Source organism: Bombina bombina, chromosome 4 (genome assembly GCF_027579735.1).
Source record: "Bombina bombina isolate aBomBom1 chromosome 4, aBomBom1.pri, whole genome shotgun sequence".
Lineage (NCBI taxonomy): Eukaryota > Metazoa > Chordata > Amphibia > Anura > Bombinatoridae > Bombina > Bombina bombina.
Genome location: NC_069502.1, coordinates 860,608,933 through 860,625,667, shown reverse-complemented (window position 1 = coordinate 860,625,667; position 16,735 = coordinate 860,608,933). Strand labels below are relative to the sequence as shown.

The following is a 16,735-nucleotide window of genomic DNA, read 5'->3' as shown; positions in this document are numbered from 1 at the left end:
TCCATGTTTAAATATAAAACCAAAAAAAATGTAATTAAGTTCTACAATGTACTTACTTAATATATATAATAAAGTAATGGCTGCCTGCAAACATATTGAGGCCTATTTAACAAAGGTCTTGCGGACCTAATCCAACAGTGCGGATCAGGTCCGCAAGACCTCGCTGAATGCAGAGAGCAATACGCTCTCCATATTCAGCATTGCACCAGCAGCTCACAAGAGCAGCTGGTGCAACGCCGCTCCCTGCATACTCGCGGGCCAATCGGCCGCTAAACTGCTGTTTCTGGCGAGTCTAAAGACCTTGCAGAGCTTGATAAATGGGCCCCATTGAGTCCTAATTTTTAAGGATGAATGTAGAGTTTACAATTCTATATATAGTATATATTTTTGTTATTAAAAATAAAGTTTTGTTTGTTTTAAAACAAAAACCTGTCTCCTAAGTTGTTGAGTTGGCTCCTAAATTCAAAGCAAATTTGCCAATCCCTACTGTACCGGTGGAAGAAACTCAGTCAGTGCTAATGGGTTAGGGGGGTGCAATTCTTGCCTTGCCCTGGGTGCTGACAAGCCACGTTACGCCACTGCTCACCGGTGCCTGTGTCCTTCAGACATGTCACACATGTACACTCACCGGTGCCTGCGTCCCTCAGACATGTCCTACATGTACACTCACCGGTGCCTGGGTCCCTCAGACACATCACACATATACACTCACCTGTGCCCTGTATCCCTCAGACACATCACACACGTACACTCACCTGTGCCCTGTATCCCTGACACATCACACATGTACACTCACCTGTACCCTGTATCCCTCAGACACATCACACACATACACTCACCTGTGCCCTGTATCCCTCAGACACATCACACATGTACACTCACCTGTGCCCTGTATCCCTCAGACACATCACACATGTACACTCACCTGTGCCCTGTATCCCTGACACATCACACATGTACACTCACCTGTGCCCTGTATCCCTCAGACACATCACACACGTACACTCACCTGTGCCCTGTATCCCTCAGACACATCACACATGTACACTCACCTGTGCCCTGTATCCCTCAGGCACATCACACACGTACACTCACCTGTGCCCTGTATCCCTCAGACACATCACACACGTACACTCCCCTGTGCCCTGTATCCCTCAGACACATCACACATGTACACTCACCTGTACCCTGTATCCCTCAGGCACATCACACATGTACACTCACCTGTGCCCTGTATCCCTCAGGCACATCACACACGTACACTCACCTGTGCCCTGTATCCCTCAGACACATCACACATGTACACTCACCTGTGCCCTTTATCCCTCAGACACATCACACATGTACACTCACCTGTGCCCTGTATCCCTCAGACACATCACACATGTACACTCACCTGTACCCTGTATCCCTCAGACACATCACACACGTACACTCACCTGTGCGCTGTATCCCTCAGACACATCACACATGTACACTCACCTGTGCCCTGTATCCCTCAGGCACATCACACATGTACACTCACCTGTGCCCTGTATCCCTCAGACACATCACACATGTACACTCACCTATACCCTGTATCCCTCAGACACATCACACATGTACACTCACCTGTGCCCTGTATCCCTCAGACACATCACACATGTACACTCACCTGTGCGCTGTAAGCCTGTATCCCTCAGACACATCAAACACGTTCACTCACCTGTGCCCTGTATCCCTCAGATACATCACACACGTACACTCATCTGTGCCCTGTATCCCTCATGTCACACATGTACACTCACCGGTGCCTGCGTCCCTCAGACATGTCACACATGTACACTCACCGGTGCCTGCGTCCCTCAGACATGTCACACACGTACACTCATCTGTGCCCTGTATCCCTCATGTCACACATGTACACTCACCGGTGTCTGTGTCCCTCAGACATGTCACACATGTACACTCACCGGTGCCTGCGTCCCTCAGACACATCACACATGTACACTCACCGGTGCCTGCGTCCCTCAGACATGTCACACATGTACACTCACCTGTGCCTGTGTCCCTCAGACATGTCACACACTGTCATGTTAGTAGCCTTTATGAGTTCTGTACTGTTGCTTTAAGGCTTCTCTGATTTACCCTTTATAAGCTTATACTCCTCCTTAGCACTTTGCTTGTTATTGTGCTATTCACTACGCTTAGTCAGTGAATCCTCCTACTGCCAAGCCTTCCTACAGAACCAGTAGCGTCAGCTCCCCTCTGTGACGCATCTCACTTGTCTGACACCCAGTACAGGATCCGCCTCCACAGCTGATCTAGACTTCATATTCTAGAAAACTTCCTCCAACCGCATACCAGGTCTCCAAACCATCAGAAGAGCCAATGGAGATTGGAGTCTTAAGGGGACCCTTGTCCTCAGAAGAAAAAAAAAAGAAGTCGAGATAGCAATTTATGCCTCTACTGTGCATTTAAGGAACACGTGGTTAAGGATTGTCCAAGTCAAAATTAAAAAAGGTAAGATTTATAACTCAAATAACCACTTATCTTCAAAAAACTTTGTTCATTGTCAACTTTCTATTTCCTTGCAGTGGGCAACAAGAGAGATAACCTTGAAGGCACTGGCGCTTCAAGCAACTTTATTGATACCACAATTGTACAAATAAATAAAATACCAATTAAAAAAAAAAAAAAAAAACATATGTTTTACGTGTTTTCGATGGTACTCAAATTGTTAGTGGTCCCATTACTCACCATACAATTCCTATAAGGGTAGTAACTCTAGAGGGACATAGTGAATACCTCAGTTTTGATATAACTTCTTCAACTTTGTTCCCTATCATTTTAGGAATTAGTTGGTTGCAATTACACCAGCCAAACATTGATTGGTCCTCATTAACAACTCATTTCACTTCAAAATATTGTAAGGAAACGTGTTTTCACACAATAGCCACTACACAGTTGTGTTCCGATGTAGATAACACTTTATCCAATGTTCCCACAGTGTATTCACAATTCTCTGACGTATTTGATAAAAAGGAAGCAGAAACCTTACCCCCTCATAGGTCCTTCGATTGTCCTATCGACATACTACCAGGTTCACCAATTCCGTTTGGACACATATACCATTTATCACAGCCTGAGTTAACACATCTAAAACAGTATTTAGATGAGAATCTGAAAAAGGGTTTTATTAGACCTTCCACTTCCCAGCTGCAGCTGGAATATTTTTTGTGCGAAATAAAGACAACAGCTTACGTCCAATTATTGATTATAGGCAACTGAAGTAACTGTTAAGAACAGATATCTGTTGCCTTTAATCACTGAATTAATAGAACGTCTTAATAAAGCTACCATCTATACAAAGTTGGACCTGAGGGGCGCTTATAATCTGATACGTATCAGAAAAGGGGATGAATGGCTCACTGCCTTCCGTACCAGGTATGGATTATATGAATACCTAGTGATGCCATTCGGACTCTGTAACGCTCCTGCAACATTCCAACATTTCATTAATGAGGTTTTCAGAGGTATGTTGGATGTGTGCGTAATCATCTATCTGGATGATATATTAATTTACTCAGAAACTTATGACCAACATGTGCAACATGTAAACATTGTTCTTACAAGACTCAGGGAAAACCAACTGTATGCTAAGCCAGAAAAGTGTATGTTTCATGTACAGGAGATATCTTTTCTTGGATATAGAATTACAGCACAGGGAATTTATATGGAGGATACTAAAATATCTGCTATCACTAATTGGCCACAACCCAAAACTGTTAAGGAACTCCAGAGTTTTCTGGGGTTCTCAAATTTTTACCGCAAATTTATAAAAAACTTTTCTGCTATTGTGAAACCTCTCACTAGATTCACTGGGAAGAACAAACCATTTTTATGGACTACCGAAGCTCAACAGGCATTTGATTACCTCAAGGAGCGGTTCACAACAGCTCCAATTTTGCATTTTCCTGATCCTACTTTACAATACATTTTAGAGGTAGATGCATCGGATTTTGCTATTGGAGCAATTCTATCACAACGTAAGAATCTATCCGAACTCATACACCCAATTGCTTATTTTTCTCGATCTCTCACACTTCCTGAGATTAATTACCCTATAGGGGAAAAAGAACTCCTGTCAATTAAATCTGCTCTAGTACATTGGAGACACTTGCTGGAAGGTACCGAAACTCCAATTCTTATTTACACTGACCACAAGAACTTGGAGTATTTACAAACTAATCGTACATTATCTTCAAGACAACTCAGATGAAGTTTGTTCTTTTCAAGATTTAATTTTCACATACAATACCGTCCAGGATCTCGCAATTTGAGAATTCCGGCATCAGCCAAGAAGTTTAACCAATTATTTATTGGACCATTTCCAATCACCAGAGTTATTAAACCCTAATGCTGTCATGCTCGATATACCTGATTCCTATAGGATACATTCCTCCTTCCATGTGTCTTTACTTAAACCATACCACCCTGTCAGAACGGAACCTACACCGGCTCTGCAACCTCCGGAACATCTTCAACCACAGTTGGATTATGAGGTATCTTAAATTCTCGATTCCAGACGTTCACATGGAGAGCTACAGTATTTAATACATTGGAAGGGATATCCTCATGATGATGATACATGGGAACCAGCATCTAATTTATCTGCACCTCGTTTAGTTTCCATGTTCCATAGAAGGAATCCGGATCGGCCCTCGCCTTGAACACCTGGAGGTTTTCTTTGAGTTGGGGACCTGTCATGTTAGTAGCCTTTATGAGTTCTGTACTATTGCTTTAAGGCTTCTCTGATTTACCCTTTATAAGCTTATACTCCTCCTTTGCACTTTGCTAGTTAATTGTGCTATTCACTACGCTTAGTCAGTGAATCCTCCTACAGCCAAGCCTTCCTACAGAACCAGTAGCGTCAGCTCCCCTCTGTGACACATCGCACTTGTCTGACACCCGGTAAAGGATCCGCCTCCACAGCTGATCTAGACTTTGCGGTCAAACACGCTGGAGCGTGTAACAAAGAGGACTGTTTAACCGCTGCTGGAACATTTAGAATGTAAGTACTTACCGGTTAGTAACCTGTAGATACAATCTTCTTAGTTTCATTGTAAGTTCTTGCTGGATACTATTATTGTAGCAATTGTACAAAGCGCTCAGGTTTCTCTGCTATATACTTTGATCTCAGTCACAGGATTGCCTAATAGAAAGTAACTGTTCAGCTGCTTGCATGTCATGCATTATAGATCAGGCTTGATGAACCTCTCCTCTTTATCGTTATCATATTGATCTATTTATATGATTAACCCATAATACACTTGCTTGGATTAAGTACTTCTTTTGTTATTTATTTCATGAAAAAGCTTTACCTGTTATTAACTCTTAAATATGATACTTCCATTCCCACATCTACATATATATATATACATATATCACTGTGATCACTGCTCCACAGTCTGCTGAATCAACTGCTCAACAAAACAGTGGTATATAAATTGTTACATTGTCCACACCTTGCTTAATGAATTTTTGTGAGGTTGATCCTGTGTCACACAAACTAAATAAACATTTTCATAGATTATTCTGCACATTTGATCCTTCTGTTCATTTAACAGATATCCATTACACACACGTACACTCACCTGTGCCTGTGTCCCTCAGACATGTCACACACGTACACTCACCTGTGCCTGCGTCCCTCAGACATGTCACACACGTACACTCACCTGTGCCTGTGTCCCTCAGACATGTCACACACGTACACTCACCTGTGCCTGTGTCCCTCAGGCACATCACACACGTACACTCACCTGTGCCTGTGTCCCTCAGGCACATCACACATGTACACTCTCCGGTGCTCTGTATACCTCAGACATGTCACACATGTACACTCACCTGTGCCTGCGTCCCTCAGACATGTCACACACGTACACTCACCTGTGCCTGTGTCCCTCAGACATGTCACACACATACACTCACCTGTGCCTGTGTCCCTCAGGCACATCACACATGTACACTCTCCGGTGCTCTGTATACCTCAGACTTGTCACACATGTATATTCACTGTTACCCTGTGTCCCTGAAATGTCACACACAAACACTCACCCCTGACCTGTGCCCCTCAAACATGCCCCATACATAACAAAAAAGGGCTTAAAATAATCAAAGAAAACTATCATTTAATTTACAATTTTCAAACTTTCAATTCTATCAAGTTGGTAACAGCTGTGAAGTCACATGGAAGAGCTGAGAGGAATATTACAGAGTTGTGTGGCTAAGTCAGCAGGTTCATTTTGTTTGTTAAAAACTGTGTATTTGATAAATATTTACCTAAGACTTACACTGTCTGCTGTGTAACTATATGAGTAAATATATCTGTTATTTACATGCAATAAAATGTCACATTGCAGAATCGTTCCTTTACTTAAAGGGATAGTCTAGTCAAAAACATAAATTATGACTTACCAGATAATTTCCTTTCCTTCGATGCAGGGAGAGTCCACAGCTGCATTCATTACTTGTGGGAATACAGAACCTGGCCACCAGGAGGAGGCAAAGACAACCCAGTCAAAGGCTCAAATACGTCCCCCTACTTCCCTCATCCCCGAGTCATTCTGCCGAGGGAACAAGGAACAAGAAAAGGAAATCATCTGGTAAGTCATAATTTATGTTTTCCTTCTAAATATAGGGAGAGTCCACAGCTGCATTCATTACTTGTGGGAAAATGATACACTGAATGCTAACCGGAGGGAACAAATAAGAGCTGGCCCAACCGGAGGGCATCACAGCCTGCAAGAAAACTATCTCCCGAAGGCTTCCTTCATAGAAGCAAAAAGATAAAGATATTAAGAAAGTTATGAAGGAACAAGCAGCCGCCAAACAACCAGAACCATAGGATCTCATGTCAGAGACCAAAAAAGATGTCACTGTACTCAAACCGAGCCATAAACCTCTGATGAGACTCGTGACCCGCTGTCTCCTAGAGCCAGCAAAATACACTCCTCCACTAACAAGGAGAAAGTTATTCAGCTTCCAAAACCTTGTACCTCCTAGAAGAGAGTAAAGACCGACTACTCTGATGAAGTTTGACAGAACCTCAATGAAATATTCCCTTAAAAAAAGGGAAGAACCTCTTCTCATTTGGACAATGATATGACCATATTAGGGAGAAAAAAACTTGGATAACCCTATTTAAGGGAAGACCACAATAAGGAAGAACATGTTGCAAAGTGCAACACAGGAACCTATAACACGTAGAAAAACAATCTACAGACGAAATAGGTCCTTGAATAAGACTCAAAGACCACCTACTGAACAGGTAGAAAGGAACCCGATGTAACTCCTGAAGGAAAAAATCCAACCCCAAATGGAGCAAGGAATGGACTTGCCTGCCCTGCTGCAGGCAGTGCCCTAGCAAACACAACTGAATACCTGGGAGATCAATCAATCTCTGGAACAGGAGCACAAACAGATAATAAAAACTGCTTGCGAAAGAGCATACCAGAGAAAGGAACCACCGCTGGTTCTCTGCATGCCGGCAGCTAAGTTAACCAGCATGCTATCCTGGCAAACTAGTTAGACAAGTCCTTCACCAGCTCATTCTAGATGGGAAGAAAAGAACTCCAGGATCCCGAAGGGAGACCGGACCAGCTAGCTCCTCCCGACAAAAAGAGAGGAAGTCCTCCACGCCTAAAATAGGTGATGAGGATCCAGGTACGAGCTGAAGGAAAAGATCGAACCCTTCAGACAAAAACCTTCTCTCAGCTAGGTTCAAGCGACCCCTTGCAAATCACCCCGGAAGAAAAGATCCCAGAATGCAAAAGGAATCTAACCCGGCAGATCCCTGCAACAAAGGAACTCTCATGACATCGAGCTGCAAACCGTATACGCAGAAAGAACTCACTGATTGAAAAATTCCACTCACCAAGAGGTCCCAACTGGCATGAATCCAGAAGACCAAGGCTGATTGGAAGGTAAATCCTGATTCACATACCCCATGAACGACTCTCTCCCTGCTGACAGGGAAGAGATCAAGACAAAACTGCCCCGGGGGACTAGGATAAAATCTCCAACACCAGAAGAGCTGGACCGAACCATCGGGAACAAGTCCCCAACCGGTAAGCCACAAAGACTCTAAACCCAAAATCTTTCTTTCATGATTCAGATAGAGCATACCCATTTAAACAAAATTACAATTTACTTCTATTATTTATTTTGCTTCTTTTTTTAGATATCCTTATTTGAAGAAAAAGCAATGCACATGGGTGAGCCAATCACATGAGGCTTATATGTGCAGCAACCAATCAGCAGCTACTGAGCATATCTAGATATGCTTTTCAGCAAAGAATATCAAGAGAATAAAACAAATTAGATAATAGAAGTAAATTAGAAAGATGTTTAAAAATGCATTATCTTTCTAAATCATGAAAGAAAAAATGTGGGTATCATGGCCCTTTAAGCTCTAGGCCAAGAGCCCTCCTGTCTGGAAAACCAAACCGCATCCAAAAGAACCAACCTGGTCACAACCCTAGAACTCTGGTCTAGGTCCACCTCTGGGGATGGAACCGGCAGGAAGAAATCCCAAACGGTCTACTAGAAGACGCTGGAAAAACCAGAGACGCCAAGAGTCGGGAGCTGCCGCAACACCTAGAAACAGGCTACTGTCACATTCAATCCCAGATCCCAAAACTGAGAACCAAAGCGAGGTTCCGGAAGAAAAAAAGGTCCCTAAGAAAGGACCTGCTTAAATAAGCATGCTTTAAATGAACATCCAGCAACAGCCGCCAGATTCCATCATCCACCATCTAGTTCCATAGAGAAAAGTACCAGACTATACTGGACTGTTTAGACAGGAAAGATAACCTTCTTCCTAACTCCAGGTAGAGAAAACCGTGGATTCTCTCTGAACAAAGAGATCAAAAAGGCTCTGCTTAAAGATCATCGGACCCAGAAGGACGAGAAAAACCCCTCCCTAATTGGGCCATTCACCAACAGTGAATGACACCGCGAAGAGTACCGGAATAAGACTCCAAAAGTCCCCTAGTCAAAAAAAAAAATTGAATGAAAATCTCAACTCCGGCCTCTAGGACACCCGGACCCATATGATCCAGCATCAAGGGCCCCTCCAGAAAAACCTAAGACAGGTCCTGCCTGTCCATCGGTATAGAAGGGCCAACTTCGCCCGGACCATAATAATTAGAGAAGGCTACTTCTCTATATTAGAAAGAAATAACAGACTGAACTATTACCCAAAACAGGTCCTGCCCCTCATTAAGTGTACGACCCGTCTGTCATGAAGAACAAAAACTTAAGTTCCAGCAGTGCTAGGAACTGAAAATAAAGAAATATAAAAAACAAGCTCTGAGGCTTAAACTTTCATATAAAGTCGAGGGAGCATCACCCCAACCAGAGATTTAGAAGCTTCCATTGGAAGACATCCATCTTGACCAACAAAGTCGATATAACCATAAACAATCCAAGAAAGAGTTTCCACAAGAACCCTGAGATCCTAAAACAAAAACTATCCAAGACAGATTAGAAAAGAAAAATGGTTAAACACACCAAAAGGATTCAAAAGGGTGTGCAAAACTAACAGGTCCTGCCTGTGTATAACACAAACCCCCCAAAGAGCTTGGGACAGGGATTCTATAACTATATACATAAAGACGATAAAGGAGAGGATCCAACCCTCTCCACACATCTAATCAAGATCGTTATCTGATATATAGGACTGAGAGCCACCTGACGGATAAGGACTGGGAACCTCTAACATCTCCAAAATCTCTCTCAGGAGTAAACGTAGGAGGAGGAATCAATTCAGCCTATTCAGACCCTGGAGGCTCTACTTCTGAAGCCTCAGAGGGAACCACACCCCCAGAAGACAGATCTGGCACAATAGTCACTTTACACGACAGCCCATGTGTAGAGGAGCACAGATTAATCCTTCACATCGTAGGCGGAAGAGGCAAACTCACTAAAGCCATAGAGATGGCCATGCAAAAATGCGCAGTAACCTCCGGTGGAAAAAAGTCTCCCTCAGATGAAGGAGTATGGCACTTAGGGAAACTGTATGTGTAGGATAAGATTATAGGGTATGCACCTCATGGGACGAGGAATCCTCAGAGGTAGACGGCTCAGTGGTCTCTAACATCTCAACATTGTTAGAAGAGAACACAATATTTCAGCATACCGAACATAATTGAGCAGGCTGGTCTTCCAGGTCCTCCTCACAACATACACCGGTATCAAAATCTGTATCAGAGGAATCCTCTAGAATATCAGACACCTCCATAATTTCAATTACGAGTTTTAGACAAAAAAACACACTGGCACCAACACCCCCAATGGCTGGGACACTCACCACCTCCTATGACCCAGACAGGTATAGAAATTAACTCTTCTCCGCAGTCACTCGGTCAGGAAACGGAAATGGAAAACAAGAAGTGACTACACCCCATCACATGGTGCCTCATGCAGGACCGCCCCTGCTAGGAAAAGCGCGCCAGCTTTATAAAACTTTGCAGCTATATAACCTGTATGTTCCGTATCAGCCTAAGAGCCTAAAATGTCTCCTTACACATACGCAGTCAGAATCACATAACAAACATGATTAAAAAAAAACACTGTTCACAATTCCCCTCAGGAGATATTAACCCTTGATTCCATAAAGATAAAGGCGTCCCACTGAGACACTGTCTTCTATCGCTAACATGTGTGTATAAAATGAAACAATCTTACCGAAATCCAATCCGTAACCCATGTCCCTCAGACACAACACACATGCACACTCACCTGTAACCCATGTTCCTCAGACACAACATACGTGCACATTCACCTGTAACCCATGTTCCTCAGACACACATGCACACTCACCTGTAACCCATGTTTCTCAGACACAACACATATACACACTCACCTGGGTTGATACTGTCACTGGTTTCGTCATCCAGGGCTCCCTGTTGATAAGCCAGACACAGATCTTCTGTTATCTCAACTTTCACTATATCAGCGTTATCTTCATCTGTACAAATAAAGCAGGTTCAGCTTTTATAACTTAACCATAAATCAGTTTGTGTATTTCCCAGAGAGACAATAGCACCAAATGCACATACTGTGATTCTTTTCCATCTAGTCTTTTACTTTTTAACTTAAGGCCTTTATTATGGACTGTGATCCGCTATAATCCAGTATAAAAGCACAACATGAACTAAACAAGGGTTAAACTCATTGTGTTATCTGCGCTTATAAACCAGACAGTAAACTATAAGGGAGAGCAGTAAGTAACTGTGTGCACAGCCCCGGCAGACTCTCACGTATTACTACTCACCGGCAGGGAGGGAGAGCAGTAAGTAACTGTGTGCACAGCCCCGGCAGACTCTCACGTATTACTACTCACCGGCAGGGAGGGAGAGCAGTAAGTAACTGTGTGCACAGCCCCGGCAGACTCTCACGTATTACTACTCACCGGCAGGGAGGGAGAGCAGTAAGTAACTGTGTGCACAGCCCCGGCAGACTCTCACGTATTACTACTCACCAGCAGGGAGGGAGCAATGTATTTCAGTCTGATGACTATTCATGTCATCTGTCTCATCCTCTTCCTTCACATTTAATAGCCCAGTGCCCGGGTTTTCCTCTAGATGCCCTGTAATTACAGCAGGAAACTACCTGATAGTACACAGATTTATTATTCAAAGACACCTTAAATGCATTTTGACTCAATTAAAGGTTACTGGGGATGCTTCTTTGAAAACTATATTGTATAAAATTGTTCTGCTATCTGATCATTTTTCTTTCAATAGAACAAGTGAGATAAAAGCTGCATAAGAATCATATTTCATTTAATAATAAAAAAGAAACATATAACTCTAAACCAGCTTAACCTGCTTCCTAACAAACACCTGACTGTGACAGTGACTGTGATAAAATTGAAATCAAATTTACAACGGATGTTATGCAGCTATTTACTACAATTATACCTGTGTATCAGCACACACAGCGTGTCTATGTGACTCAGACCCAGTACTACTGAAGCTGTAGTGCTATAATTATACATGTGTATCAGCACACACAGCTTGTCTATGTGAGATCAGACCCAGTACTGCTGAAGCTGTAGTGCTATAATTATACTGTGTATCAGCACACACAGCTTGTCTATGTAACTCAGACCCAGTACTACTGCAGCTGTAGTGCTATAATTATACCTGTGTATCAGCACACATAGCTTGTTTATGTGACTAAAACTCAATACTACTACAGCTGTAGTGCTATAATTATACTGTGTATCAGCACACACAGCTTGTCTATGTAACTCAGACCCAGTACTACTGCAGCTGTAGTGCTATAATTATACCTGTGTATCAGCACACATAGCTTGTTTATGTGACTAAAACTCAATACTACTACAGCTGTAGTGCTATAATTATACCTGTGTATCAGCACACACAGCTTGTCTATGTGACACAGATCCAGTACTACTGTAGCTGTAGAACTATAATTTTACCTGTGTATTAGCATATACAGCTTGTCTATAACTCAGACCCGGTACTACTGCAGCTGTAGTGCTATAATTATATCTGTGTATCAGCACACACAGCTTGTCTATGTGAGATCAGACCCAGTACTACTGCAGCTGTAGTGCTATAATTATACTTGTTTATCAACACACACAGCTTGTCTATGTGAGATCAGACCCAGTACTGCTGCAGCTATAGTGCTATAATTATACTTTGTATCAGCACACACAGCTTGTTTATGTGACTCAGACCCAGTACTACTGCAGCTGTAGTGCTATAATTATACCTGTGTAATAGCTCACACAGCATGTCTATGTGACTCACACCCAGTACTACTGCAGCTGTAGTGCTATAATTATACCTGTGTATCAGCACACACAGCTTGTCTATGTGACACACACACAGTACTACTGCAGCTGTAGTGCTATAATTATACCTGTGAATCAGCACACACAGCTTGTCTATGTGACACACACCCAGTACTACTGCAGCTGTAGTGCAATAATTATACCTGTGAATCAGCACACACAGCTTGTCTATGTGATACACACCCAGTAGTACTGCAGCTGTAGTGCTATAATAATACATGCGTATCAGCACACACAGCTTGTCGATGTGAGATCAGACCCAGTACTGCTGAAGCTGTAGTGCTATAATTATACTGTGTATCAGCACACACAGCATGTCTATGTGACTCACACCCAGTACTACTGCAGCTGTAGTGCTATAATTATACCTGTGTAATAGCACACACAGCTTGTCTATGTGACTCACACCCAGTACTACTGCAGCTGTAGTGCTATAATTATACCTGTGTATCAGCACACACAGCTTGTCTATGTGACACACACACAGTACTACTGCAGCTGTAGTGCTATAATTATACCTGTGTATCAGCACATACAGCTTGTTTATGTGACTCAGACCCAGTACTACTGCAGCTGTAGTGCTATAATTATACCTGTGTATCAGCACACACAGCTTGTCTATGTGAGATCATACCCAGTACTACTGCAGCTGTACTGCTATAATTATACCGTGTATCAGCACACACAGCTTGTCTATGTGAGCTCATACCCAGTACTACTGCAGCTGTAGTGCTATAATTATACCCGTGTATCAGCACACACAGCTTGTCTATGTGACTCAGACCCAGTACTACTGCAGCTGTAGTGCTATAATTATACTGTGTATCAGCACACACAGCTTGTCTATGTGACTCACACCCAGTACTACTGCAGCTGTAGTGCTATAATTATACTCATTTATCAGCACACACAGCTTGTCTATGTGACTCACACCCAGTACTACTGCAGCTGTAAAGCTATAATTACACCCGTGTATCAGAACACACAGCTTGTCCATGTAATTTAGACCCAGTACTACTGCAGCTGTAGTGCTATAATTATACTGATTTATCAGCACACACAGCTTCTCTATGTGACTCACACCCAGTACTACTGCAGCTGTAAAGCTATAATTATACCCGTGTATCAGAACACACAGCTTGTCTATGTGACTCAGACCCAGTACTACTGCAGCTGTATTGCTATAATTATACCTATGTATCAGCACACACAGCTTTTCAATGTGACTCAGACCCAGTACTACTGCAGCTGTAAAGCTATAATTATACCTGTGTAACAGCACACACAGCTTGTCTATGTGACACAGACCCAGTACTACTGCAGCTGTAGTGCTATAATTATACTTGTTTATCAGCACACACAGCTTGTCTATGTGAGATCAGACCCAGTACTGCTGCAGCTATAGTGCTATAATTATACTTTGTATCAGCACACACAGCTTGTTTATGTGACTCAGACCCAGTACTACTGCAGCTGTAGTGCTATAATTATACCTGTGTAATAGCTCACACAGCTTGTCTATGTGACTCACACCCAGTACTACTGCAGCTGTAGTGCTATAATTATACCTGTGTATCAGCACACACAGCTTGTCTATGTGACACACACACAGTACTACTGCAGCTGTAGTGCTATAATTATACCTGTGAATCAGCACACACAGCTTGTCTATGTGACACACACCCAGTACTACTGCAGCTGTAGTGCTATAATTATACCTGTGTATCAGCACACACAGCTTGTCTATGTGACACACACCCAGTAGTACTGCAGCTGTAGTGCTATAATAATACATGTGTATCAGCACACACAGCTTGTCTATGTGAGATCAGACCCAGTACTGCTGAAGCTGTAGTGCTATAATTATACTGTGTATCAGCACACACAGCGTGTCTATGTGACTCACACCCAGTACTACTGCAGCTGTAGTGCTATAATTATACCTGTGTAATAGCACACACAGCTTGTCTATGTGACTCACACCCAGTACTACTGCAGCTGTAGTGCTATAATTATACCTGTGTATCAGCACACACAGCTTGTCTATGTGACACACACACAGTACTACTGCAGCTGTAGTGCTATAATTATACCTGTGAATCAGCACACACAGTTTGTCTATGTGACTCACACCCAGTACTACTGCAGCTGTAGTGCTATAATTATACATGTGTATCAGCACACACAGCTTGTCTATGTGAGATCAGACCCAGTACTGCTGAAGCTGTAGTGCTATAATTATACTGTGTATCAGCACACACAGCTTGTCTATGTGACTCAGACCCAGCACTATTGCAGCTGTAGTGCTATAATTATACCTGTGTATCAGCACATACAGCTTGTTTATGTGACTCAGACCCAGTACTACTGCAGCTGTAGTGCTATAATTATACCTGTGTATCAGCACACACAGCTTGTCTATGTGAGATCATACCCAGTACTACTGCAGCTGTACTGCTATAATTATACCGTGTATCAGCACACACAGCTTGTCTATGTGAGCTCATACCCAGTACTACTGCAGCTGTAGTGCTATAATTATACCCGTGTATCAGCACACACAGCTTGTCTATGTGACTCAGACCCAGTACTACTGCAGCTGTAGTGCTATAATTATACTGTGTATCAGCACACACAGCTTGTCTATGTGACTCACACCCAGTACTACTGCAGCTGTAGTGCTATAATTATAATCATTTATCAGCACACACAGCTTGTCTATGTGACTCACACCCAGTACTACTGCAGCTGTAAAGCTATAATTATACCCGTGTATCAGAACACACAGCTTGTCCATGTAATTTAGACCCAGTACTACTGCAGCTGTAGTGCTATAATTATACTCATTTATCAGCACACACAGCTTGCCTATGTGACTCACACCCAGTACTACTGCAGCTGTAAAGCTATAATTATACCCGTGTATCAGAACACACAGCTTGTCTATGTGACTCAGACCCAGTACTACTGCAGCTGTATTGCTATAATTATACCTATGTATCAGCACACACAGCTTTTCAATGTGACTCAGACCCAATACTACTGCAGCTGTAGTGCTATAATTATACCTGTGTATCAGCACACACAGCTTGTCTATGTGACTCACACCCAGTACTACTGCAGCTGTAGTGCTATAATTATAGTGTATCAGCACACACAGCTTGTTTATGCGACTCAGACTCAATACTATTGCAGCTGTAGTGCTATAATTATACCTGTGTATCAGCACACACAGTGTGACTATGTGAGATCAGACTCAGTACTACTGCAGCTGTAGTGCTATAATTATACCTGTGTATAAGCACACACAGCTTGTCTATGTGACCCAGACACAGTACTACTGCAGCTGTAGTGCTATAATTATACCTGTGTAGCAGCACACACAGCGTATCTATGCGACTCAGACCCAGTACTACTGCAGCTGTAGTGCTATAATTATACATGTGTATCAGCACACATAGCTTGTTTATGTGACTAAAACTCAATACTACTACAGCTGTAGTGCTATAATTATACCTGTGTATCAGCACACACAGCTTGTCTATGTGACACAGATCCAGTACTACTGTAGCTGTAGTGCTATAATTTTACCTGTGTATTAGCATATACAGCTTGTCTATAACCCAGACCCGGTACTACTGCAGCTGTAGTGCTATAATTATATCTGTGTATCAGCACACACAGGTTATCTATGTAAGTTATCTATGTAACCGTTCCGATCAGCCAATAGAATGCAAGCTCAATCTGATTGGCTGATTGGATCAGCCAATCGGATTGAACTTCAATCTGATTGGCAGATTGAATCAGCCAATCAGATTTTCCCTACCTTAATTCCGATTGGCTGATAGAATCCTATCAGCC

The 16,735-nt window shown here is 42.7% G+C and overlaps 2 protein-coding genes across 2 annotated transcripts in view; one reads left to right on the top strand and one right to left on the bottom strand.

Annotated features, from left to right (window-relative positions):
• Positions 1–16,735, top strand: part of LOC128657999 (uncharacterized) — a 302,915-nt gene that overhangs the window by 176,872 nt on the left and 109,308 nt on the right. The window lies entirely within an intron of this gene.
• LOC128657320 (zinc finger protein 154-like) overlaps positions 1–16,735 on the bottom strand; it is a 71,420-nt gene that overhangs the window by 17,476 nt on the left and 37,209 nt on the right. Inside the window, exons 4-5 of the mRNA XM_053711619.1 lie at positions 11,528–11,635; positions 10,910–11,014 (exon numbers count right to left, since the gene is read on the bottom strand). Coding sequence (XP_053567594.1) covers positions 10,910–11,014; positions 11,528–11,635 — 213 coding nt within the window. The remainder of the gene's footprint in view (positions 1–10,909; positions 11,015–11,527; positions 11,636–16,735) is intronic.